We start from the raw sequence: 27,894 nt of genomic DNA on the forward strand, positions 1-27,894 counted from the left end.
CCATTGATGGCGCTACAGCATAAAAAGACTCAATCGCGCTAGTTTGACTTCCGAAATTATTAAAATAGAAGTAAAAACAGTCTGCCTTAAACAAAACATCACATGAAGGTTTAGGGCATTAAAGCTCCCCCAAATGTACAGCAACAAGTCAGTTTGTCTTTCCAACTTCACAGTAGCAAAATCAGACATTCAAAAATGAAAACTTCGAATCTTCAAGTTCAACATTTTATTTTGTGCTTTCTTCTTCAAATATTAAAGTGAATAATCTCACTTTTGTTAAAAGTATTTGTATAAATAACATTTCAACAAACCACAATAAATGTTGCTATTTACAAAGTCACAGGAATATTCAGTTCTATTTCGAAAATAAATAAGAGTAAATTCAAAGTCTAAGTACATCTAATTAAGAGAAACAAAACTATGAAAAGCAATCAGGGTGCACCGTGTCAAGTTTTGTAAAAATGTTTAAAAACACATACAACTGTTACAATTTTTAGACAATGTAAATAATGTAATAATTACAAAACACTGGGGAAACTATCTACAAATGTGCACTCCCAATTAGGGAAAACAGATATATAAGGTGCCTAAATTGCACTGTGCAAAAGCAGTGTCTACTGTATATAGACACCCATCCACTGAAAATAAGCTGCCAAGACAATATGTCCTGTGACACATATTAATGCTGAACGACTATTAACAAAATAAAAATGATCTTTTACACAGCGATGAATTCAAGTCAACAGGTTTGAAGCAAAACAAAAAGTTAGGTTAGGGTCACCCAGAAGGCCCCCAGATAACGGACTAACTATGAATGTGAGCAAAAAGCAAGTCAATCATATCAGGCACACATGAAGCTCGGGCCACATCTATCGCTGTCTGACCACTGATGTTGGCGTGCTTCAGGTTGGACCGCGGTGCCAAGAACTCCACGACATCCCGGTGGCCTTCCCGGATGGCGATGTGGATAGGCAGGGCGCCGGTGTGGTCCGGGATGTTTACCGAAGCGCCGTACTCCACCAGAACCTGCAGAGTGTCCAGGAATCCTGTCCGGGCCACATCGTGCACTGGCGCTATCCCATGCTTGTCCTGCACGTTGGGATCTGCTCCTTTTTCCAACAGCAAACTGGCGATCTTGGAGTTCCCCATCATCATCACCTGTAGGAGATATTGGAGGAGAAGGAAAGAGATTGCACAGCTGTGAAACTGGTTCTCCACAAATGGTTCTGGATTGGCAGACAATTAATCTGAAATAATCAGGATAATTAAATGACTGTCAATTATGAGACATAAAATGGCAAATGTTCTGTTGATCCAGCTTCTCAAATGTGAGGACTGGCTGTTTTTCCTCTTGTTACTTTATTGTTAATTCAGATTATACATGATTAGTTAGACAAAACAAATCTGGGACGTCACTGGGAAATTGAGATGGACATTCTTCTATATTTCTGACCTTTTACAGACTAAACTTGTCAAAAGATAATTAGCCATGATAGAGGAAACAATTTAACTGAAGTCTAACCATCCAGTCTACCCTCAATAAGATAAACATTGTGGACAAAATATTAAAAACACACACAGTTCAATGAACAGCCTCCAAAATCACCAAAGCTGACTCAACAGTTTCAACAACTAATCTAAAACAGGTTCCACAAAAACTGAACATAATGACTTTCAGAAGGGTAGGATTTATAAAAGGCCTCTGTCGCATTAGACACTGACAATAGTTTAAGTATACCTAATGAACTGGCGTTTGAGTGTATATCCTCTTAATTTTATTACTGATTTTTAGCAAGGCATGTTGCTGAGTTTACAGTCTCAGGTAGGACGTTTATAACAGGCAGCTGGTCGAAAGAAAAGACACAGACGTGTGCAAATGTAAAGAGAAAATGTGCGTCTGTAACCGAAGAGCCACCTGGGCTGAACGTATTTCTACACAGTATCTGCATGTGTGCAGTTAAGACCTCGGCCGTTACAAATTATGTGTAAACATTTCTGGGAATTTATCCTCACCTGTAGCGCAGTCCTTCCAAATTCATTGAGAGTATCGGGATGCACTCTGCATTCCTCCAGGATCCTCTGTACTTCGCTTGTATTCCCTTTGGCTGCTGCCGCCGTCAACGCTTTACCGGCATCCATCTGACTAAGGACCATTATATGCCTCTCTTTCAGCCTGTTAAGTCGGAGGTGTACAGTCAACAATCAAAAGAAAACCACGGACTCTGCGTGGTGACATTAACAGGATAATGAATATTAAAGATGTAAAACCAGTAACCGGTTTGATTAACCACAGCTATAGCTAGCTACTGCAGCATCCGGCTAACGTAAGCTTCGGTTCCCCGTTGACGCCATGTTATCCGACTGTGGACTGCGCTAGCGTAATGTTATATTAGGTCGTTTGACCAAATCACACGTTTAAACAACAAAGCTGTGTGAAAACTGTTGTTCCATTGGGAGAGACAGAGAGAGAGAGAAAGGGGGGGAGACAGAGAGAGAGGGGGAGAGAGCTACAGCTCACGTCAACTGAATCTTACAAACAATTAGCATCCGGGCTAACCGCCAAGTTATTAAATAGAGAACAAACTATTGGGCTATTAAGCTTACCTTGTTCGGTTCCTCAAAACCCACAATGTCGCCAAGATTTTCTATCCCTTCCAACGACCGGTAATTTTTAAATAAAATCCACACAAAGAAGGTTTATCAACATTAGAAAATACATTTGCGCGCTGAGATCAACACAGCGGTGTCCCCAGACTACAATTTACAAACATTGGAGAGAAGACACGTTGACCAATCACAGCTCGCCCAGAGGGTGTTGCTCTTCCATATATGACAAAAGGGGCGGTCTTACAACTCTGTTACTACACTATCACTGTGGTAACAGCGCTAGTAGGCCAATCAGAGCCCGTGCAGAATAAAGCGGGCGATTCGTATACGTTGATGTCCTCAAAGGCAGTTCATTCACATTTCTGACCTTTGGTTGTATTTCTCCAGAGGCAAGTGTGGGAAAAAAGGCGGGTTTAAGTTTTTAATTTTAGGCGGAATTTAGTGACTGTGATTGCACCATACGCCACAACAATATGAGGGCAAAATCTGCCCTTATATGGTGTTGCAAACTCATCAGAAGAAGACAGGAGCATCACAATAATACAAAGGCTATTATTGACAGATTATATTAAGGGAATCATTTCATTAATCATTTAAATAATTTGCAGTGGTCTCAGAACAGAAACATTAAAATCAAGCTGCACACAGAGCTGATAAAACAAGATCACTGACATTAAATAAAGCAGGTGAAATCTAAAGACATTCTCTCAGTCAAGTTAAAGTGATCATTGCTGCTCCTCCAGAGGTGCTGGAAGTGAAGAATATACAGTATTTCCTCAAGCGTTACACATTGGTCCTCAGCTGGTAGTCTAAATATGAAGCAAACAAATATGAAGAGAAATATTAAAAGCTCAATTTGATTCAGTTTCTACACACATTGGTATCTGAACACTGCAATATGTTTCCAAAACAATATGTCACATTAGAGTACATTAAAGTCTAGTAGGCGATTCTTAATGTACCTCCACTCTGTGTAATATATCGGACCCATGGTAAAGCCTGGTAACCACTTTTTTCAATGATCTTCATATATCGCACCTGGTGTAAAAAAAAAAAAAAGTGAGTGAAACAAGCAGACACATGTTGAGGCAGGAAACATTAACATGCACCACCAATTAAAATGAAATCCAGTTTGCCAGTCTGAGCACACAACAGCAACACGTTCATGATGTGACTTGACTACCTACGGGCTGTAAACTGCAGACGCCCAATGCAAAGGAGCAATCTTCTCTGGTGATGTTTACAGCTTCAAAACATTTTAAAATGAGACACAACATGTTCTAACAGGCTTCAGATCCAAAGGAAACATGTTTTCCTCTCACATGGGCTTGACTCATACTACCGCAGCCTTATATTCTTAGGTTGTTTGACATTAATAGAGCACCTCAGCACATAAACACACAGATGCACACACCTGTATTCCTGAGACTGTGAAGTATGGGATTTCAAATTTGACAGTAATGGGAGGTTTTCCCTCAGCCTCATCATTCTCCACACTGGGCAGACCAAAATGAGCTCTCATTAGAAACTCTTTACCTCCCTGGATGGATGGATGCACGCACAGATAAGTAGATTAGACAGGTAGACAAATAAAGCAGAAAAAACTCATAATACAACATACATTAAAGAAAGTAATACACTTTGAAGTCGGTGTAGTTGTTAATTTCTTACAGGGAAAGACTTGATGGTCCACACCACCAGGTTCTTCTCAGGCACATACTTGGCATTGCCAGTGCTGGTTTTGAACTTGGGCGAGTCTGCATCACTGGGGACAGGGACTCTCACCTCCACATTATTTGCCACAGACTGTTTTTTAAATTGCCCCTTTGCCTAAAATATAAATAAATACAACAAGATATCGTGTGTGTTTCTTGCTGTTGTTCAAAGGCAACCTCAGTGTTAATGTGTAGTTGTTCATGGTGCCATAGCATAGAAACTGAACAACAGCTGGAGACACAAAGAAAGCATAACATGATCAGTAAAATTAGTAATTCTTAATCTAATTCTTGTTATTTTCACTCTGTAATAAGTGAGGTCAGAAACACAGCTGATCAGTACCTTAACCATGATTTCCACTCTACTATGAGAGAACTTCTCTATGATTGATTCAATCCATATCAGAGGTTTTACCTGTAAGAGATGACAGACAGGGTTTCATCATGCAAATATGGCACGTGGTGTACGCGACACATAAGTGATGTAGCGTCAAGTCAAGACACTGCATTGGACTAACATGGGTGTTGATGCGGTAGGACATGAGTTCAGACTCGCCGTCTGGAGGAATGAAGGAGATTGTTCGATCACTCTCGAAGCGTGAGAGACGGACGCACTGGTGGAACTTCACATCCTCCATAGTCACTGTCTTTCCCTTGTCACCTGAACACAACACAGCAGAATCAGAGGATTTAAATATAATTAACGCAGACAGATGAGCCACATATGACAGACGCATGTCGTCAGACGGCAGCTGAGAACCTACGTCCAGTTAGAGCGAAAAGCACTCGATCGTTGAGGCCCAGCCGCAGTTCAGGCATCCCAGAGAGCATGGTTTTCAGCTTGATGCTGCCCACGATGTCACTGCTCATCACACTGCCATTGGCGTTCACCTGAACAAACAACACAACGTGGTGATTAAATCTGAATAAACTGTTCAGTTAAATAAATCCTCTGACTCATCAAAGCAGTTATGTTAAACAGTAAGCACAGAAAAACAATAAAATACATACAGAGATATAAAGTCACAGAAATCATGAATTTACTTCATCTTCTGCTTATACTGTCATATAAAGACACTACTACAGTGTACCTTTACTACTGCTACAGTCAGTCAATATGAATGAACTGAGTGCAGCAAAAGCAACGTAGCAACAATACCAATAGACGTTTAAAGCAAACACTATGCCCTAATACGATGCTTCAACATGTACTTACTATACAGAAAGTTCACGCCGTACATGCTCTATCGTTGCCTGCTCAGCGTAACAAAATTAGCTTTAGCTGTGCAAAAGCAATATTAGCACCCATAATAAAATTTTACATTCAAACAACATGATTTTAGAATACATTTAGCAACTGAATGATTGCTCAACTGAACAATCTGCTTTTACTTATATGACGTTTTTTTTCTCCATGTGACTAACAAGACAGGTGGCCACAGTTGATACAATTGCACATATTTAGTTTTTACAAGCCATGCTGACTGATGGTACTAACAGCTTAAATGACAGATCAGCTCTATGTTCCTTCTTACCAGTACATTGATGGACTCGATCACATCAATAAAGACCTCATTCTTCTTGTATTTGATCCCCTCTGACCTCCAGGAGACTGCGTTGGTGACCGTGGTGGGCACCTTGGACTTTGCCACCTCAAGCTTGGCACCTTCCTGAGTGATGTATCTGCAAGGGATGAGATGTCAAAAAATGGCACCCGCATATTTTATCAGATAAACATTACGTTATTATGTCTGCGTGTGTCTTGCAGTCTCACTCCTGTAAGATCTTGCTGTCGGTAGTCTGAGGGAATCCAAAGTCCATCAGCTCATCCAGCAGCTCGTAGACAACCACAAAATTGTCCTGAATGCTCTCCTCCTCCAACTCTTTGAAGTACTCTGTGAACACCTGCACAACATGCGGAACAGACATCGGTTTATCTGTATTGGGTCTGAGTAATGTCGGATTATCACGATCTTTGGCTGCAAGTTAATACTTAAACACTGTGTGACAAATACGTCTTTTATGCGTGACTCACCTCGACTAGTTTGTATAGGAACGAATACACAAGGGAGGCATTGGAGTTCTTGTTGGTCGTGGCCACCACTGTTCAGAGATCAGGTCAAGGAGTATTTTACTACAATAATGATAATTCTGTTGAATGTGTTTTACTTGTGGCTCTCATGTCACAGTTCACAGCTGACTACATTTCTGCATTATTATTTCTTAATGACAGCAACATCTAGGACAAGGATACGGTACAGGTTGCTGTATTTGATCCACATGAAGTGAACGCTGCCATGTGACAGCACAGGGCAGAGAAGCCCTTCCTCTTCATGCTGCATGAGCAAAGGCAAGAAGTGGTCGATCTCTGCCATGTCCACATCGCCTTTGTAGTTCCGACATATCAACACCTGAGCGAAGAGAATAACACAACATCAGACCACTGCATGTTAAGCTACATTATTATGATTATTATATTTGTTAATTAACAGTACACATTTCTAATTTTAGCGTCTCAGTTGCCATACCACCCTGAACATGCCCGATCTCGTCTGATTTCAGAAACTAAGCAGGGTTGGGCCTGGTTAGTACTTGGATGGAACACTGTCTGTAAATATCAGGTGCTGGAAGCTTTATGGCGTTGGTGGTATAGTGGTTAGCATAGCTGCCTTCCAAGCAGTTGACCTGGGTTCGATTCCCGGCCAACGCATGTTTTTCACTCTTCTCTCAGGAACTCCTTCTTTCCCTCTGCCATCAGACTCCTCAACAGCTGACAGGAGTCAGTAACAATCCACTGTTCCCTTGCACATACTGACTGCTTACATTCAGCAACACAGTAACTGCACTAACTCCACTTTTTACTCCGTTGACAAGTTCTGTCACTAACTCCTGGGAGTCCGCATACCCTTTCAGCTTTAAGAACAATACCTATTATCCTAAAAAGGAAAGATGTCTTCAGAAAGGCAGATGCAAAACAGGTCAAACCTGCTCAAGATGCAACATCCTGAGGTTATAGACAACTGCAGGTCAGAAAAGCAGCAGCTTGCTGGGAACAAATTAGATGTCACATGTGTTGCTGTACAAGTAACACATCTTTAATCAGACACAGAACATCTGAACAACAATGAGTCGAATAATCGATCAGTTGAACCAAAGAAGATCAGTTGCTGATTATTTCGATAATCAATTTTTTTACTTCAGTCATTTTTCAAGCAAATGTCAAACACTTGCTGGCTCCAGCTTCCCACACATAAGGATTTGCTGTTGTTTTTTTTGTCATTTATGATAGTACATGAAGAGTTCCAGCAATGTTGGCTGGATTTGAAGACGTCCCCCTTGGCTCTGAGAAATTGTGATGAGCATTTTTCACAATTTCTTTTGATATTTTGTATACTGAACAATTAATTGGGAAAATAATTGCAAGATTAACTGATGATTGGCCAGCCAATTTGACAGGAGAGTAAATAGTCAGGATGTTGATCATTAGGAAACCTACCTGTGCTGCAGTTCATATTTATTCATTACATAAAATATCCTAAATCAATCATAAAATACACTGTTCTAACTTCATTTTAGAGTCTGTAACTATTTCACAATATATGCATCAGGATTCGTGCCACGCTGCACACAGCTGGTGAACCCCCCTTTCATGTTTTACACTGCCCATCAGACAGCCTAAGTCCATCACTGTAATCAAGCATCCACAGGATGTGTCGGACAGTCCACGGTGGGGCTACCACTGATTGCACTCGTCTCTGTCCTGTCAAAGCTCTGGGGTCCTGTGGTGTCCTGTGTGTCCCTTCACCTGTTGTGGCTGATCCGTGTAAATGAACGAGGCCCCCTGGATGTGACAGACTTTAACAGTATCTATAAAAGATACTGGAAGTTTTCTTACACAAAGTGCCAGTCGGCTGGACAGGTGTCACAGCTGTGCAGCATATCACGAGTAACTGACGTCTCTTAAGACTGGGAAAAGCTAAGACAAGAGGAAATGAGGGAGACGTAGAGACACGTTAACGTAAAGAAAAACACTACATGAGCACTCCCATCTCCGTTTCTTGGTTAACGCTGACTTGTGTGTCAGGTTACATTTTCTGTGTGGAGAGAAAAGGATGTTTATGCCATGCAAAGTGACTAAAGGCTTACAGGTGCAGCAGTGTGATCAGTCACTTTCACTTAAGCTATTCAGCTGCAGCCCGTATTTCCACTGACAGACTTGCATCCGGAAGTAAAAACGAAAACGCCGATGAATGAGTGTGTCGCAAGCTCTTTATTAATTTTTAACGACTCCAGCGCTATTAATGTTTAACAATTAAAGCAACAGTTGAAACGCAACAGGAGCAGCAAAAAGAAAGAATAAGTATTGGGTTTCATAGTTTTGTAAGTGTCGCGTAAAACCAAATGAGGAATCATGAGTATCTACAACGATTAAATCTTACCTTCCCCTTCAGATCCAGGATGAATACAGCGGAGGCAGACATCGTGTTTGTGCTCACAGGAACGCAACATGCAAGTCTACAAAGGACACAAAGTTTAAAGTGCGAATTCAGTCCTCACTGGCTTGATTCTTGTTTCATTTCACCCAAACTAGAGACATTCATCAGCCTGAGGTGATCATGGATTCCACCGTGTCTTTTTCCTGAAGGTGTCGTGACGTCACCACACGCAGGTGAAACATTAACCAGCTCACCTGAGCAGAGAGGAGGGGGAGGAGGAGGAGGTGGTGGTTGTGCGGCTCCGCTCATCCGCTAGAGGGCGATACAGATACACAAATCATGTCAGAGACAAAGGGTGACTTGTTGGGTAGTGAGTCTGCAACTGCTGACCACATTCAAGAGTCTGGTGACACTACAGTGGTGTGAAATGCATGTGAGAGTGAATTAATTTTATTCATAAGATAAACACTGACCACCAACACAGGAGTCATCCATTTTCTGCAGAGCTTCTGCACATCAGAAAATAATTTGTCATCTGAAAGCGTTAGGTATTATAACTCGCTTTTTACACTGCAGCCAATAGTTGTTCACATTTCTGAACACTGCCAAAGACAAAGTCAAATCATCAGTCAGAGTCACAAACGTCCTGGGGACACATTACTGTGGTGTCCCTTCGGTTACGGTGTCATTTCCTCATTATCTGAAGGAAACATTTTTGCTGTTTTATGGAACACATTAAAAACAAACAAACAAAAAAAAAACCAGTCCATCAAAGAAGTATAAAATCATTTCTGATTATTTATGATGCATATTTGTATGTAGTCAGCATGATCTAAAAGTAGACTGAGGGGATAAGGGTCAACTCCCAAGAGTGGAGCTTCTGGCATGACACCATCAGACAGCGTTGGATGGGAAACTGGTGAGGGATCTCGTTCTTGTCACACCACTTCCTTAGCTGGCTTGTACCCATCTATGGTGAAATAATGCAGTCCAAACTGACAGAAAAGGAAAAAAAATAATAAAGGCGGGTAGCAACATTTTTCAGTATTTCCTGATGATTATGATATTGTCTAAAAGTACAGTGGGTTATAAAATCTGTTTTACCAGGAAGGGTGACTTTTTTTCCTTTTTGTTTTTGTGGAGTTTTTATTCTTTAAAAGGTAGACTTTTGCTCTACTTTTATCTGAGAGTATATGTGCAGTTTCTGGCCTCAGGGTTGCAGAAACACTTACTGATCACATGCTTGGGGAGCTTCTTAAGCCATAAAGCTTGTTCTACAAGAACTCCAGGTATTACCAGCCCCCAGCCCCACTGGGCCTCTCTGTGTGGTATTATGCCAGAGATCCCAGCCCCCATTCATGTTCTAATGTCTGCTTCCTATCATCCATGCGTAGGAAGGCAGTGACTAAGAATAACACACTGCCATAGCAGAGGCGTGTGAATGTGTGCCTCTGAGGACCGGATGGAGTCTTTTCCAATATCCCTTCCTTTAGTCCACATGGGTTTGGTTCTCCTTATCTGGATTTTGCTTATCTAATGAGACAAGAGCTATCAAAGCAATAAGCACGCCTTAAACATGTTGTCTTCACACAGGAAATGAGCCATTCTAAGACTATGATAAAGACCTTGCTTCTTATTCAGTCACTTTATTAATGATGTTTTACAAAAGCCAGGACATTTGAAATACATCCCAGTTTATCAGAATGTTGTCACTTTTTCCAGTCAAGGTTCGCTTCTACAAATGTTTAGGTTGTAATGTCAGTCCAAATCAGTCTGAAAGTCTGGAGTCTGGAGGAGCACTTTTCCTTTGGGTAAACATCATTGTTATTTCCTTCAGCTTCGACTACATGTAGTAGTCTTTGTGTTTGACTCTCCCTCACTGGTTCACATGACTTGGATTATAAAGGATCCTTCTAAAGTGGCTGTGCTCCAACATAAACATATGGTAACACTTCACACTCAGGTCAAGATGAAAAAGCTTGACTTTTCCATCGGTGCTTTGGTGCTGCAGCTCTGAACAAAAAGCACTACCTAATCTAACACTAGACGGAGGTTTCCTCTGCTCTTTACTTACACTAAACTTAGACTTAAATTTGTACTGAATCAACTCAGTGCAGCCAGTAACATCAGCGACGGGTCGGATGAACAATTGCTCAATTATCTGAGTCATTTTTAAAGGAAAAATGCCAAACAGTTGCCAGCTTAGATCATTTGCTGCTTTTATTTGCCAAACATCTTTGAGCTCTGGACTGAAGGTCAGGCAAAACAATAATTTTGAAAAGACTTCCTTGTGCTTTGGAAAATCTATGTTCTAACATATTATAGACAAACTAATTCATTTTTAATTCAAGAAAATACTCATCAATCAGCAATGCAAGTAGCAGCACTAAACAAACATGGGGAACATGTGAATGTGACCCACAATAATCCCAACACAATTTTTATATACAAAGAAAAAGGAAGGTGATGAGGTATATTCTTTCAGACGGCCAAAATCTCATATGCCCCCATCAATAAAGGCTGTCATGAACATCCATTGTCCTCTATATTATCATTCTAACCCTGTTAGAATGATGTTAGACCCCCACTGAGCTTTAGTTTTGACAGTGTTACTGGTTAAAATAGCAGTTGCTTTGTTCAGTTTTGTATGTATATATTACTTTGTTTATGTATAAATATCTGCTGTTTATATTCACCAGTCACCAGTCATTACTCATCCAACTGAACCCACTGAATTCAACCTTGTCAACATTAATTTTTATATTCATGGGAAGTTTTCATTGGTGGAAAATGCAAAAATGATTCCAAAAAATAACTGAAATTATCACAAGCCACTTTGGGTGGAAAACCGCCCTATCTGGCAACATAGTTTCGAGAATGTGATAATTAAAAGTAAAATAGATGAGAAGCTCAGATGACATGAACTGTGATACTTAAAACACCTTAGATCACCTTAAATCCATTGTAGGCCAATATTGTGGTGTGATGGGAAAGACAGCTCTGAACTGTGGCCTACTCAGCATGGTGACACAGAGAGAAAGAGATATTAGTGAGATATCCTGTGAAACGTGCCATGATAGTCGCTCTGACTGCTAGTTTTGGAAATGATACAGGATGCCCAGCAGTGCTGCTCATGACATTCACCACCTTTCACTGACACTGTAGATCCACCCTGAGTGTACAGCCGATTAAAATAAATAGCGTTTTTCTCACAGTGCATGTATCACTTGCATCCCCCTGCGTCCTGTCGTCAGAGATGCTGTGGTTCAGTTTGTTTGGCCCTCAGGTTGTCAGGCAGAGAGCTTTAACAGGCTGTTGTTGTTGCTTAATTATCAGGACAGTTGGTGCCCTGTTTGGTAATCTGACAGGGGAATATCAACTCTCCCCCCGCTCACCCCCACCTTCAGCTGTCAATTTCTTGAGGACACTCCCCTTTGCTTACGAGTCAGTGGTGTGAGATGCAACTCCACCCGGTTGCCTGTCAGCTGGCCAATAGGAAGACAATGAGCACTATGTAAATAATAAGATGAGGAGAGGATGTGGATGACAGAGAGCATGGCAGGCGGCAGGTGTCATTTGTCACCTGAGCCTCAGGTGTATCTGCCTTTTGCCTCATGGGTATGGCTCACAGGGATACTGCGAGTGAAACATAAGAGTGCTGCTTAGCTGCAAATAGCCTCATTAGAGGTTGAAAGGATCATTTTATCAAGAGCAAAGTTGGTGCATAAAACTAAAGATACTATTTAGCCTTGATCAGACGTGATGCTGTTGGGTGTGGCGTCTACGCTGGAATGTGGATGTCAGTACCTGACGGACGACATACCACAGCTTCCCTGTGAAACAAGCTGATGGTAGTGCAGTGAGCCAGGTGCAAGGCCTGTGCCTCAAGTCTCTCTCTTTCACCCACTTTATGAAAGGCTTCGTGAATGTCTAAGCAGGAGCCTTTTTTCAGCTCTTGTAAACCACTGATTTTCAAATCTGTGTCACTGGAGATTTGGATTTAAAAGACATAAATAAATAAATATTATCAACAAAACGCTTTCTGTAAAACACTTTTCCTTCAGCTACTAGATCATGTTATATTTTAAATTTATTCATTGCTGCAAACACAGAAGCATAAAGCATTATGACATCAGCGAAGGGAACTCTCTGCATGTGCATTATTTGAACAATGAAACCTGGGCATATCTGGCATGAAGATTTGGTTTTTGTCTGGGTCAGGCATGCACCCATCCTGTAAGCATCTACTTAAATACTTTGTAACCTGCTGTATTATAATTATGGTTATGATTATGATTACTCAGTAGCTCATTTTAATGTTACTTTATTTGGAACATCATAAAACCTTTCTTTTAGGAGAGCTGTATCTTGTTGATAAATCACTTCTCAGTGGTTACTGATGCTGCACTGCTTGCTACCTGAATGACCACCTCCCCTGCTCCCCGTTGCACTGGGCCAGACCTTTTATTTCACAGAGAGGAACCATTATACATTATGAATTATGGAGCAGGGTTACTAGATTAGCGACAGGATGTTTGGTGGTTGTTTGCTTTTATGGGTGAGTCAGACCACCTTGGACTATTCAGACAGCACCCTTATGTGATTTGTTATCTGTCCCTCTCTCTCTTAAACTACTTGTGTTGAATTCTACATAAGCTTTTAATTTCTCTTCATCCTATGGGGGAAGACGAGGAAATGTTAGACACTGATTCCAAGTCAGATATTATGAGATATAAAATGATATTCATGATATCTTTTCCAAAACCCAAGCCAAAACCCAAGCCAACTTAGTTTTAGTCATTTAAAATGACATCACCAGAGTAAAAACCACAAACTCAAGTCTTCATAGCAATATGTTTCCCCTTTGAGTGAAGTCATTCCAGGTATTTCCCAATAACTTAAAAGAAAATATTAAACACTACAGTGTGCACATTCATCATTTGATGTTGTAACTGAATCGATGAACCATCTCTGCGGCTTGTGATGAATGGAGTAGAATTTGTCTGAAATTCAGTTAGGAGTTGAGACACTGTAGGTATTACCAAACTGGCTTTCTGTTAAGGTTAAATCATCAGGTGATAGAGTGGATCATGAAAATGAGAGGAAATATGGTTGTTTGTGTTGGCTCAGGTGCAAGAACATTAAATTCCCCATCATGTGATAACAAATCTGCTCTTTAGACAAAAGCAGACAAGCAGGACTTGAGCCTGAAGGTGATCAGATTAATCACTCATCCACTCTGTGTGCATGTTAGCAATGAGCTGTAGACGGAGAGCGTTGGCAACGTTTCCAGGCAACGCAAACAGGTTACATGGACATCCATTGTGACATCCAATCTTAGAGTAATTAGCTGTGTTGGTGGAGAACTGTGTGAAACATTTAGTGCTGGGATCACTTGTCTTATTTCACTACAATCCTATCGTCTGTCTTGGATTGGACGAGACTGTGTTTTGCTGAGATATGCCAGTATCAGTCGCACAATCAACTTTACTCAGCTGTAAAACCGACCCCCATTCAAATGAAAGACAAGTTAAACATTTTTCTTTTATTTAAAACAGAACAACACAAAATCAAACAATGTGCATTAACAAGCAGGCTGTGGTGCATCAGTTCTTATCCTTACATACATGTTGCTGTGATGGAGAACGTTATTATTTGCACACTGAAATATGTGCCTTAATCTCACAGTGAAAACAAAGAGTCTTAGTAACAGAAAGGCAAAAAGCAAAATAAATTACGCGACTTCTCACTGAAAAAGCAACAGCGGTGGAGGAGAGCTTCAAAATTCTCCAGCGCTAACCTGCCACAGTTTCTCAAACAGGCTGTCACACACTAATCTGAACAGGTGTCCAAAGTCCAAAGGTTTGATCGAATATAAGATAAATATCAGCTGTACAATGTAATGGTTAGACTGACCTTACTGGAACAAAAACAATTCACAGTGGTAGGTGCTAACTTGCCACATGACAACAATCAAAAACCTTCTCTTATATATTTCCATAAATAAATAAAAGAATCTCTTACATATTTACAGTATTTCTTGATTAAAAATGTACAAATGTAAAAGGGCAACATCAGAATGACCTTTAGAGAGTTTTACAAAATATTTACAGAAACTATTTACACTGTTTTGATAAGTAATCACCTACAGTGACTTTTTTTTTTTTTTTTTTTTTACTTAACATTTTCTTCATTTTGGTTGACTTCAGAAATCTCAGCAGCTTTTTCATTTATAATGTAAACCATCTGTGACTCACCACACACAGATGACCCTGTTTGAAGACGGGTCGCAAAAGGAACAAAAATAACAGCATAAGAGTTATTATGCTATTATTATGATTAAAATGCCACTTACAGACTATGATGGATGACAGTAAAGACAAATTGCTCTGATATGGGAGCCAACAAAAATGTGCAATTCTGTGCCCAGAAGAAGACAAAGCCACAGTATAATTATGAAAGCCTGGGGCTAAAGCACTGTGGTATTACCTACACAGAGACTGCTTTGGAAGAAAGGAGTAAGTAAGGCATTTATGTACACCCATTAATCTTTACCAAATATCCACAGTGTGGATGCAAGGCACACAAGAATCTTAAAGACAATATATGTCAGGCATTTCAAGTTAAACTTGTGACTTGTGTTTTGTGTATTTAGGTAATCCACATGATGGAGTTATTTGTTGATGGCAACGTAAGCAAGTGTCTACGTCAACAACAACATGCTGAGATAGACGCTTTTTGGACAGCTTCAAAAGAGTCAAGGCTCCAGGATGAAGAACACTGTCTTCTGAAACTGTGCAGTAATCCTTCAATGTGAAACCATTTTGTGGTCTGGCTAAATGGCTTCCTGCAGTTATGCTCAATTTTGTCATACTAAACTTTCAAAGATCTTTTTATATGTTCCTTCTTTTTCAGTTCTTTCTTCATACTTGGACGGCACAGTGCTGAGGTCAGAAACGTACACCACAAAATGAGCTCACCGGAGGGGAGGGAAGAGGCAGCAGCAGTAAAAAAAAAAAAAAAGGCCCTTCAAAAAAAATAAAATAAAATAAAAAAATCACTTCAAATAAAGTGAAAAGTGTCTTCTTCATCTTTGGGTCATGCAACATCCATATCCTCCATACTCAGCATTTGCCTCTGCAAAAAAAAAAGAGCAAAGTAAAATGAATAAGCAAAACCTAGAACCTACATTGAATTTCAAGTGATGACAAAGGGGTTACATCCTGGGTTACTGACTGATTGACTTGACTGATATTTATGTGTATTCAAGACATAATTTAGCTCCATGTTTTGAGTTGGTCTCAAAGTGAACCTGAGGATAAACGTAGCCGTCAGAGTTGCTCCTGCAGATGTGAAGTTCATCCTCGGTGGTTTTCTGGTACACAGGATTGTCAAAATGGATGGTGTTGGTGTTCTTCAGACGCCAATGTCTCCAGAGCAACGCAGCTCCAAAGATCAGCAGGGCCATGACCACTGCAGAGCAAAGGATGAGTTTAAGGTCATTTAGTGACATGGAGGTGGGGTGGGGAAAATGTCTGCAGGTTGAACAGCCCTTTAGTTTGTGTGTATGAGTAAAGGAGTAGAGCTGTCTGTGTGGTTGAATATTGGAGAGAGAGTCATGAAGAGCTGTTATGTGAAACTTACTAATTGGCAACACGATGTAGAGAGCCACGGGGTGGGATGAAGGTGCTTCTTGAGGCGAGGCTGCCAATCTGTTACCTGTAAAAGCAGAGAATACAATTCCCTAATGTTAGATGAGAAAATCAATACCAATTTGGTCCATATGGTAAGTACTGAAGCTATAGTCATGAGATGGTTAGCTTAGCTCAGCAAACAGTGAAGACTAGCATGTCACTGCATCCAGTCATTTTTTCTGTCTGGCTACAATTTTCAAATAAGGCTAAGAGTCTGTGGCCTACTAGCTACTCTTTGCTGGCTGTACTTTGGCTTTGAGCTAAATGCTAACATGTTCACAATTCTAGCATACTGGTCTAATGTTTACCATGTTCACCGTCTTAATATAGTGCTTTAGCATGCTAATATTTGCTAATTAGCACTAAACACAATGAACAGCTGTGTCAGTGGTATATTTTCATTGTTTTTCTGTATCCATTAGCATGTCCCTGTACCTTGAGCAGTAGCAGCAGGCTGCTGTGTGCTTTGTGTGGACGGACTAGACGAGGTGGTCGTTGTAGTCGTGGTAGTGGTAGGGACAGGTCTGGCTGTACTTGGCTTGTTGGGAACTTTGGGCGGCGGAGGGGGTGGCGGAGTTTTGTTGGTGCTGGGAGGGGCAACTGAGGCTGCAGAGAAGGTGAATACAAGGATTATTTACTGTAATGATTCAGTGTTAAATGTCAATTTATGTGCAGTGCCATATGACACCTACCGGTCACACATTCCCTCATGTCAGTCCCCATGGTCATGTTGTCAGGACAAGCGCAGGTGAATTTTGGAGAGTGCTGGTTGATCAGAGGTGCAGGAAGGCACAGATACTCACAACCACCATTCACAATGTTATTCCCTATACAATAATTTGTACCTAGAAGAGGAAAAGGTTGGTACAATTAGCATTAGAAATCATTAGAATTATGGTCTTAACATTTTGTTGTTTGTTATGGTAAATCACAGTAGGAGATGTTTTTGTACCAATTGGCTGCTTGAGGTTGTGGTACAGTATGATGTCCTCTGGCTGATCCAGGTCCATTGCCAGCTTGGTGATGTCTTTTCCTGTCAGGCGGTTGGCACTAAAAACAGCACTGCTGGTCATGTCTGTCCAAAACACCTTTTCCTGTTTTAAAGAGAAATGCCACATAAGTAAGAAAATTACTTACTTTTGAATTCGTTGTTTGCTGATGTTGCCTCAAACACAAATGGATTAATTACAAAGACTGATTAAGAATTAGCACCACTGATCCAAATTTATTGGATATTAAGTGCACACTCAGCTTTATACCTCTCAGCCATTTTAGCTGGATAATGCTCACCAGGCATGAACTGAACTGGATTACCAACCAAATTGAAATATATTAGTTAGGTACATTTCAAAATTGCACAGCTGTGTGTTCTGGTTAAACGTTGAGGAACGAGTACACTTCATTTTAGGTTTTTCTTGGAATGTTTTTGTTATTTGAAGAGATAATAACAGTTCCCATTATGATTATTTTTAATGCTTCTGACCACAATATTTCACTAAACTACATATGAAATCACATTTTTGTGATAACATGAGTCTAACACCTTTGGTGACTTAATTTTAGTCTGGATATACACTGATTTCATCACTAACCTCAAACACAGTCAGAGAGAGAGGGTGTTGGAGCTTTTCCTCACTAAAAATGAGACTGTGTCGTGTCCCTCCGTTCACATCGATGCTGGACAGAGTGTGCAGCTTGGAGTCCACCCAGTACAGACGATGGTTGACCGTGTCTGTCCAGAGAGACACACAAAGACAGAAATATTTGTATGATCAGTACTATGAATGGCGGGTACTGGTTGTCATATAATGCATCTTTCAAGTTCTCCTTACCTAGGGTGATGCCATTGGGCCACACAATATTATCTGTTACCAAGGCAACACGATCTGCTCCATTCAACCCACTCTTCTCTATCTTGGCCGCCTCACCCCAGTCTGTCCAGTACATAAAGCTAAAGGGGACACGGATGAATTTTTTAAAGCAAAAATCACAAGCCTGAAAACGATCAGCAAAACTCTCCAATTGATCCCAGAATTAAAACAATTTACAATTCTGTGCCACATCTGCAACCCGTCTGAAACATTCACTCACTTATTTACAGGGTCAACTACGATAGATCTTGGCTTCTCCAGGTCTTCTGTGATCAAGGTCTTCCTTTTGCTGCCATCTGTTGTTGCCACAGAGATACTCTTCAAAACGCTGTCAGTCCAGTAGATGTTGCCATGGATCCAGTCCACTGCAATGCCCTCTGGGGCCTCAATCCCACTGTCAATAACTACAGTGTGCTGAGAGGAGTTACCAGCCATGTCGATCTTGGAACTGTCAGAGAGAGAGAGAATCACTTTAGAGACAAATATCACTATATCTGCAATCCAGCCTGCATTGTAGTCTCTCATTCACAATGGAGTAATCTTTGTTTGTCATGACTGGCATCTGGTCAGATGAGTACAAGTTGAAGATACAGCCTTTCTGGTGCAGCACAAGTTTTATGGTGAGATTTTATTTATTGCCCTGGTCTTTCTAACCTGTAGATTTTCTTCAGAAACAGGTCAGACCAGAAGATTATCTTGTTAGGCATGTCCATGTCCAGAGCCACCACGTTCTTCAGCTGAGGTATAAAACGGACATACTCTCTGCGGTCCACCGTCATCTTCCTTACCTCATGTCTGTTGGTGAAGAAGAGGGTGGGTACAGTTCCTGGAGGAGATGAAAGAGAAGAAAAAAAATAGATATCACTTTTAATCAACAGGTTAGGCAACCTGCCAATTGCCACACGAGACTGCAACTCTTGAGAGTAAGGAAGAACTTTCTTTCAAACATTACCTGATACAGCCTTGCATGTTTTGCTCGCAGGGTCAATCTCATAGCCGTTCTCACAGTCGCACTTGTAGCTGCCGGGCAGGTTGATACAGATCTGACTGCAAGTGTCTGGCTCAGCACATTCATCGACATCTGCAGGAGAAGGAACAGACCCAACGCTAGTCATGGCCTACTTCTAAAATATGCTGAGACTAAATTTCCAAAATGTCAGACTCCCTCCTCTGACCTTCACAGGTTTTCTTGTCCATCTTCAGGCTGTATCCAGCCGGGCAGGAACAGTTGAAGCCAACCTTCAGATCGTTGCAGTAATGGGAGCAGCCACCATTTCCGGTCAAGCACTCATTGTTGGCTATGGAGATGCAGATACATTGAGCTTTCAAATAGTACTCATTACGGCCTTTTTCCTATAGTAGTTTAAATCAATGGTAAACTCTCTCATTCAACCCACAGACTATCCAAGCCAGTCAGCCAAGTCTGCTTGGCCATCTGCTCCAATCACATTTTCCAGGCTGTGATGTGGTTTCATTTTTTTCTTTTTGGCTGAGCAGTGATGCTGCCCAGTATAAACCCAAACTCTGATGCACTTTCTGGTCTAATGATTTGACTGTGACTGTGGTTCAGGTGTATAAGACTTTACTCACTGCACTCTGCGACAGGCTCATCAGACCAGTCGTTGCAGTCTCTCTGTTTGTTGCACACTTTCTCCATGCTGATACACTCCCCGCTGCGACACTTGAACATGGTAGGGCCTTCACACACTCTTTCTGCGCGGGCAGGAATGGAGAAGTATGAATTAATAGGAACCTAATGATATGAGCCTGCTTTGCAGAGACTTTAAGGGAGAAAATATTAGCATGCTTACACAGTTAAACATGACTGAAACATGAATGGATTTATCACCTATGTGGCAGCCAATCTCATCACTGAGGTCCCTGCAGTCGTGCTTTTTGTCACACTGGAGGCTGCCATGGATACACATGCCATCATTACATTGGAACTCATCTGAACGACAAGCGGGGCGGCCTAGAAAAAGAACATAAATGGATGATGAAATGAATGATACTGAATACATATGCGAGTAGCCCTAGATGGCAACAGAATATAACATGTGCTCGGTCACAAATATGCTACATTTGTTATGCTTTTTGTATTTATAGATTTATCAGAGGAAAACAGGTTTGCTGAACAAAAGAAAATCTGGGAATAAAAACTAAAAGAAAATAAATGAAAGCCAACGCACTGCAGTTGGCCTCGTCCGACTGATCTTGGCAGTCCAAGCCTCCGTCACACCTCCAGCTGCTGTGGATGCACTCCCCGTTTGCACACTGGAACTCGTGGACACTGCAGCGCACAGCAGGCTTATTGGGCTGTTGTCCCTCGCAGTTCTCCGGCCATTCGTCTGAGCCGTCCGCACAGTCCTTGTCTCCGTCACAGCGCCACAGAGTCGGCACACACACCATGTTGTTGCACTGGAAGGAACGCGAGTTGCAGGTGGGCTTGGGGCAGGAAGCTTCATCTGAGCCATCCGAACAGTCGTTGTCCCTGTCGCAAACGAAGGCAGTGGACACACACTGGCCATTGGCACACTTAAACTGGTCAGCCTTGCATTGTTTGGCCGCTGCAGTGAGGCAGGAGAGGGAGAAGAGACGAGTTAATGCAATGTCAAGGCTAGAAGTGGATCAAATGAGAATTTCACACAACTAAACAAAAAGTGTAGTTAATTATTGTAATGTAATTATTGTTTTAATGAACTTTTATTTGGTGTTTTTGTCATTTTTATCCATACTATGCATTGGCTTTCGTTTCACTATGTGGCATCAATGACGTTTTTCCCTTATCTTGAACAAAATTAATTCCTATATGACACTGTACTCCAGGAAGTCATTTCTTGCGTGTTTTCATGCTTTGTCATGTTTAAACATGTTGTGAAATGTGTTAATCTCTTCTGTTCTTACTGCAGTTTGTCTCATCAGCCCCGTTGTCACAGTCAGCCTTGCCGTCACAGTGCCAGCCCTCTGGTATGCACTGGTTGATGGGAGCACCACAGCTGTACTCTGACTGCAGACAGGTTTTGTTTGCTAAGGACAGAAACGAGAAGTATGACTCAATGTATAACAGTGGCTAATTATTTTATGTTATAAGCAGGTCAAGGTTTGATGTCTTTCATATCTTGCGTTAATATATCTGAAGTCTGTACATGCATAAAAGCTGTAACAACTAACTGATTAATATATTAAAATAGAAAATTGAAAAAAAAGAAAAAAAATTAAAGCAAAATTCCTGACATTGTTGGCTCCAGCTTCTCAGATGTGCAGATTTTATGCTTTTCTTAGCCATATCATTTTTGAATTGTTGGTCAGGTAATACAAGCAGTTTGAAGATGTCACTAAATTAATTATGTTACAACAGGGATTTTCACAGCTTGTTTTAACTTTTACAGACAACACAATTCTATAAGAAAACCACTGGCAGGTTAACTGGTAGCAGAAACATAGTCCTCTTCACATATATTTAGGTTTTGTTTTATTTTGGATGGATCAAAGCCGCAGGCCCTCTGTGATAAAATGACATACCGCAGGTTTCAGGCTGTTCATCAGTTCCATCACCACAGTCGTCTGATCCATCACAAATCCACCTGCGGGTGATGCACCTGCCATTTCCGCACCTCAGCTGAGAGGAGCTGCATGTGAAGGCTGCATCTGTGTATGACACACACACACCACAAAAAAAAAAAGTGTTCAGTGTGACATGAGGACAGATGACTGACATTATCAGCAATTTACACTCTGGTGATAGTGAGCACTGTGTAGTACGGTGAGCTTGTGTCAACACACACAAAAAAAACTATCGTGAGGTTAATACTTAACTGGAAATTACACAGAAATTCACAATCAAAGGTCACTGACTTCAAATAACTGACAGTGTGAAAACTACACCTTTTACTCTTTGCCAAGTAAGAGGAGATTGCCACATTAATATAACAACACTGTGTGGTTCCCTGACTCCTGTTAGAAAAAGATGTGAAATAAAAACACTTTAATGTGAAGTATGTGGACACACACACACACACACACACAAACACAAACTCATACCTGCAAACACGAAATAAATAATTAAACCTTTCTTCAACCTTAAATAGAAGAATATAGCATAAATAAAATGAAGAAACAGACAGCTTGAGTAGGACTCTCCGCTCATCAGCCCAGACACTCTAGATATGTTTAATTTGTTATTATAGGTTAAATGCATGTTCTTAATATTATACCATCTGCAACCTCTCCTACACGTGCAGGCTCAGGAGTAGCATCCATTAATCTTATGGAAATGAAAAGAAAGCAAGTTTAACTAAAAAGCAAACCTCTGTTCCTCAGTGCCCTGACACATGGAAGGTGACTCACATGCCTCTTTTTGTCACATAAGTGGTAACGGCTTCGCTGTTCAGCTTGAGAAGTAAAAGTCTGAAGTGGTATGACTTTAGGTTGACCCTGGTTTATTTTAGGCTCAAAGATCACAACCGCTTAGACAGTCACACCTCAATAAACCTGCCGCTCAAAGCATCAACATCAAGGCACACGTGAAACCAACACGGGCCATCATCCTCCATCCTCACCTACTGCACTGACACCTTCTGTGACCTGGAGGCTGAGGATATGACAGACTATCCCTTTAAGACAATAGATATGGGAGGAGTTGAACAATCACACCACCAGGAGCTGATTGGTCCCAGAGTGCCATTCCTCATCACCACAGTGACCCACAGACTGAGGCGGAGACTCTAAACACAAGGAATTCTGTCATTGTGAATGTGTCAGTGATGACAGCTGAAAAACTGGCAGGACAGATTACGAAAAATAAGAAGAAGATGCTTTCTTAACACTGGGCTTTTCACCACAAGCCACCTCCCTTCTGCTTTGAAACTCAAGTGAGAAGTTGACCAACTCTAAATCGAACGTTGTTATTTTTAGGCACTTTAAATTGTTTCTGGGTTTTCACTGATTAGGGGAAAGACTTTGGCCAATCTTGAGAGACTTGTTCTGTGTAACTCACATACTCATCATTTCGGGAAACCACTGGCATACACAAGTGCTCGTGGGGGAAGCCTGGCGTGCAGCCAGCTCATATTCCTGGAACATACTCCAGCTGTCCCTGAAGTTACGCAGTGGCAAAGCTACAATGAAATTAAAGCTCTAGACTTCCTCTGCAATTCTCCCTCACTTTCCCTTTTTGAGAATCGTTCATTCATTCCAGTTGAAGACGAAGAAGCAAAAGTAGGTCACTTCTTGGCCTTCCCGGTTCCAGTGTTTTCATTTTCCACTGCTAATCTTCCCTGCCGCTTCCACATATGGGTCATGGACCTCCCAAGAAAACTGTTCAGCAAGAAGAGGTTTTCTTTCGCTCTTTACAAGAAGTCTTTTCTGCGGTGGAAAGTTGGGGTTTAGTTTGGCTAATGGCAAAGATGTTAGTTATTCACTCTTTGGTCCTGAGCATTTTTAGTCACAATTATTTTGAAATTCTCAAGATTTATTTCAGATCTATGTCAAATTTTCTATGGAAACAAGCAAAACCAATTGGGCTTCTTCGGAATCCAATTTAGCAGTTGAAACATTAAGTCAGTGAGCACATTTCTGGTCCCTACAGCTACTCTGAAAATAGAATCAGGTCACCTACGCCACAGTTTCCTCTCACAACCGAAAACCTGAAAGCCTGCCTGAGAAAGCTGAGAAAGCTGTCACAAAAAGGATCAAAAACTACTAATACTGAATATTAATTTGAACAGCTATATCCTGCAGACATTTGCACCTACAGGTAAATACAATACTGCAAACCTCAGAGGGAAGACTTGCAGAGTAACTGCAGAAACTTCAGAAGCTACGTATACCCACAGTGTGATCCTTGACAACCAGCAAACCTAAGTCCTAACAATACCGTGTAAGGCAGATACTGTCGAGAGGTTAGACAAGTCGTAATCACAGGGCCGCCTGACAACAAGCCTCCTCTGTCACCACATGTGACTTTGTCCACCAACAATGCATTCCTGTGTTTTTATGGCACATGCATGCACTACACACACACACACAGAGGTGTGTTTATTGACTCAAACATACACCTAGCAGTTAATAAATAACCAGGATGCATGTGCATAAGGAGAGGAAACAGCAGGATGCTTCTGGTTTGGATCTGTGTTTGTACAAGTTCTATGATCTCCTGTCACTGTATTTTACTGAGGCGGGTTCGCTGAGATCACTGGGTAATACTTTAATACTGCTGTACAGTAATGTGGCCAAATTAAGTTTGATTCAAGCTTGCCAACCTGTCTGACCATCTTAGTTAAAGACGGGCGTAGACATGTTAGTGCAAGATTTTAAATTGAAGACTTGACAATAAGGTCAGTAAACTGCTGCATATTGCCTCTGTAGCTCCAGTGCATGTCAGTATCTTTACACCTGCAGGTGTCTGTTTACTGTGTATACCTGTGAAGTGTGTTGATGCATGACACAGGCCCTCTGTACAGCAGGCTACCGGGACTGTGGTGGCCTGTATATTTCATATTTCTGTATATTCTTTTTACTGCACTATATTTACCTGACAGCTTCAGTTACTGTGCAAAACATGCTGTTAACATAATTAAATGGCAGATTTGTCTGGGTTTAAACTTTATAGGAAACATTTGGGATAACGTAAGTACTCAACGCAACAAAATACTTAGCAAAGATCTAACCACGTTTACCATGTTTAGGAATTTTAATGTGGTGACGCAGCACCTTGAAAAGCAAAAGAATTTTTTAAAAAGTATTTCTAAATGACTGACAGCTGAAACTCCACGTCTTGATGAGTCACTGCAGTCTGAAAGTTTCCATCATGTAGGAAAAGACCTGTAGCTTTTTGTAGTTACACCTCTTTACTACAGTGCATAGCTACGCCTCATTTCAGGAGTATGTTAAACAAAAAGTGAATACACCAAACAAACCAGAGCCAGACCTTTAAACAAAGACACAGAGAGTACATGTGAATATTTCCCTAAAACACACACACGCACACACACAAACACCAGCAGATATGATGACTGGAAAATTCTTAAGTTTAATTCTGAAAAGCTCTTGTAGGAGAGTTGAGATTATTGGAGGATTACTGGAGCAGCTGGCCCATTTGGGACTGAAACCTAATTCTCAGCACGCTGTTAGCCTTAAAGGACATTCGGTTCACTCCTTCACCAGTCATGTCACTTATATGAAACTAAATGGCACCTTGTAGTAATTAACTTGTGGCCCAATAAGTTTCTCTTCACCTTTGACTCCAGAAACTGAATGATGTCGATGGGACTCAAACTGAACAGAATCTCAATATTTTATGATTCATTTTATCAAGAACTGTTTCATACAATATTAAGTGAATGTTCTCATCTGTTGGTTAGTGCCTGACTGTAAAATACAAATCATATGATCATATCATATCACATCATATGCAAAATTCACTATTAATTTAGGTGAAGTGTTATAGGCTATAATTTACTGTATGAATCTCAGGGAAGCCACCACAGTTCACATCTTTGAACAGCACCTTAAAACCTTTTTTTTTTTTTTTTTTTTTTTGCTTTGAAGTGTCTTGTTGTACTTTATCTCTCCAGCAGGGTTACACTTTTAATTCTGCATGTTTTTAAGATTATCTTCTTTCGCACATTTCCTGCTTTTCATTTGGTCCGACGTGCAGCAGAGAGAGGATGCAAGAAACGTTGATGTTTTAACCGCACCCTTCCTCGTTGGCTCTTAGTGCGGTAGTCCCGCCCACCCGAAACTTAAACCAGCACTACAGATTAACGTGATTGGCGGTTCGTTTTATCTTGGTGAGGAACGAACCAATCAGATCGCGGTGCGAAAATTTCATTCATATACGCAGCAATTGTAAACCAGACTGTCTTATCACATTATTTTATTATCAATTTTGTTATCGCGCTTACAGACATTGATGGACTCCACCGGTGAGTTGAAGGTAATTCACAATGAACTAAATGTTATGTCTTTTCTGAAATCCAATATACAACATAATTATCATCATTCACAAGCGACCGCAAGTTCGAGAACAACTTAAACGTGTCAGGTTAACAAAAGATAGAGTAAAAAAGAAAACTCACATGATGCCACATTTACTGTGAGGCATACATACTGATCTTACATGAAACACGCTTTATATCTACATGCGCATCTTCATTAAATAAGCCCCGCCATGTTTGGAAAGACCGGAGCATCCCTCTTTGTGGTATAATGTACTTACAAGGCCAGGATCTTACATGTCTTACCTGCTTGGGGCAAAAAATGAATCAGCATCAGCAGACACCAACATGTGGACAGTCCGGTGAGTCCTCTCCACTTCCCAAACATGTCCTGTCCCCCGTAGTTCTCCTTATTTGACAGCTAGAGAAAATTCAGTCAGGTATGGTAGGCAGCAACGGAGAGGGGCGAGTCCACCGCCGCTCTGTGCGTAAGAGGCTCCGGTTCAGACGGAGAGCGCAGACGGCAGAGTCACGACGCGGCTGTGCGTAAAAGGCGAGCGCCAGCAAAACTATTATGAGGTCCGATCCATCTGATGAATTTCTATGAGGCTGATAGGAGGGCGGTGCCAAAGTAGTGGTGTGATGTTTGAAAGTGGACGTGAGCACCGCCGGGAGGAGGAGCCACAATGTTGCTGTATCACTCTGTGTGTGTGTGTCTATCGCCTTTTCTTCACCCTTCTACCCCGGCACTTCCTCCCAAACCAGCGTGTTTTCCTCTGTGTGTGTGTGTGTAAGGGAGAGAATGAATGACAGGAAGTGGAAAAACAGGCAGAATGAACAATGGCAGCTTACACATCACCAGACATTTATTGATGCAGCTTTCATAGTGATATCACAGGAGGCCACTGAAACCATGTCACACCTTACAGTCCACATCGTTGTCATAGTTTTACATTAGAAAAGGGAAAAAGAAATCCTTTGTGTGTATGAGGCCACTTGAGAGCATGTGCTCACACATGGGGAGCTCTATGTAGCAGCAGGGGATGTGGGGGTTGATACATAATGAACCTCCACATCTTATTATTGTTACTGTCAATATCAAGTAGTAACTGAAGTTTTAATTAATGTTTGATCACTTGTGAACACATCATCTCAGTATCTCTCTCTCTCATATATATGTATATATATAGATAGATAGATAGATAGATAGATAGATAGATAGATAGATAGATAGATAGATATAAGCCCTGTTTTGTGTTGTTCTGCTCAGTCTCATTAGTTGATGGTAAAGTTGTAGACTTACCAGTGATGTTTACAGCTAACTGAAACGGATTACAGGTTCTGTATAAAAACAGACAGCTGATGAGGGATGTTTTCAATGTTTCAATGTAAAAATGGGCATGTGAGAATGTCTGCAGGTCTTTTTAGTGGACTGTGAGACTGTATAATCTACTGATGATGAACCAGAATTGCTTTTTGAGTCAGATGCCGTAGCATCACAAACCAGTGTATGCAAATATAAAATATTGCGTTGATCTGTATCCACAGTGACTGCATGTGTTCCTCCTCAAAAGCTAACAAAACATTTGCAAAACAAAATATTCTCATCGGCATAAAGAGAAGAGAAGTGACAT

At 41.0% G+C, this 27,894-nt stretch overlaps 3 protein-coding genes and 1 non-coding gene across 4 annotated transcripts; 1 reads left to right on the forward strand and 3 right to left on the reverse strand.

Moving 5' to 3' along the window:
* Positions 1–211: 211 nt before the first annotated feature.
* On the reverse strand, positions 212–2,880 carry cdkn2d (cyclin-dependent kinase inhibitor 2D (p19, inhibits CDK4)). Its single transcript, XM_046411649.1, has 3 exons — positions 2,605–2,880; positions 2,014–2,173; positions 212–1,158 (listed from the first exon to the last, which is right to left on the reverse strand). The coding sequence occupies exons 2-3, from the start codon at positions 2,152–2,154 to the stop codon at positions 805–807; spliced, it is 495 nt and encodes a 164-aa protein (XP_046267605.1). The 5' UTR covers positions 2,155–2,173; positions 2,605–2,880; the 3' UTR covers positions 212–804.
* Positions 2,881–3,139: 259 nt separating this feature from the next.
* ap1m2 (adaptor related protein complex 1 subunit mu 2) lies at positions 3,140–8,986 on the reverse strand. The gene is made up of 12 exons (XM_046411638.1): positions 8,762–8,986; positions 6,577–6,733; positions 6,358–6,425; positions 6,097–6,227; positions 5,858–6,005; positions 5,087–5,213; positions 4,841–4,983; positions 4,666–4,737; positions 4,279–4,437; positions 4,022–4,147; positions 3,570–3,645; positions 3,140–3,416 (listed from the first exon to the last, which is right to left on the reverse strand). The coding sequence occupies exons 1-12, from the start codon at positions 8,801–8,803 to the stop codon at positions 3,391–3,393; spliced, it is 1,275 nt and encodes a 424-aa protein (XP_046267594.1). The 5' UTR covers positions 8,804–8,986; the 3' UTR covers positions 3,140–3,390.
* On the forward strand, positions 6,961–7,032 carry trnag-ucc. The gene has a single exon. It is a non-coding gene; the product is annotated as a tRNA-Gly (tRNA).
* Positions 8,987–14,288: 5,302 nt separating the features above from the next.
* ldlrb (low density lipoprotein receptor b) lies at positions 14,289–26,875 on the reverse strand. The gene is made up of 18 exons (XM_046411660.1): positions 26,567–26,875; positions 21,846–21,971; positions 21,228–21,350; positions 20,513–20,890; positions 20,173–20,295; positions 19,914–20,036; positions 19,499–19,621; positions 19,276–19,404; positions 18,978–19,149; positions 18,544–18,771; positions 18,285–18,403; positions 18,045–18,184; positions 17,405–17,546; positions 17,145–17,297; positions 16,888–17,058; positions 16,403–16,477; positions 16,071–16,231; positions 14,289–15,895 (listed from the first exon to the last, which is right to left on the reverse strand). Exons 1-18 carry the CDS (start codon positions 26,646–26,648, stop codon positions 15,857–15,859), a joined length of 2,607 nt encoding a protein of 868 aa, XP_046267616.1. The 5' UTR covers positions 26,649–26,875; the 3' UTR covers positions 14,289–15,856.
* Between the last annotated feature and the right edge of the window lie 1,019 nt (positions 26,876–27,894).

The sequence above is a fragment of the Scatophagus argus genome, chromosome 2, assembly GCF_020382885.2.
Source record: "Scatophagus argus isolate fScaArg1 chromosome 2, fScaArg1.pri, whole genome shotgun sequence".
NCBI lineage: Eukaryota > Metazoa > Chordata > Actinopteri > Scatophagidae > Scatophagus > Scatophagus argus.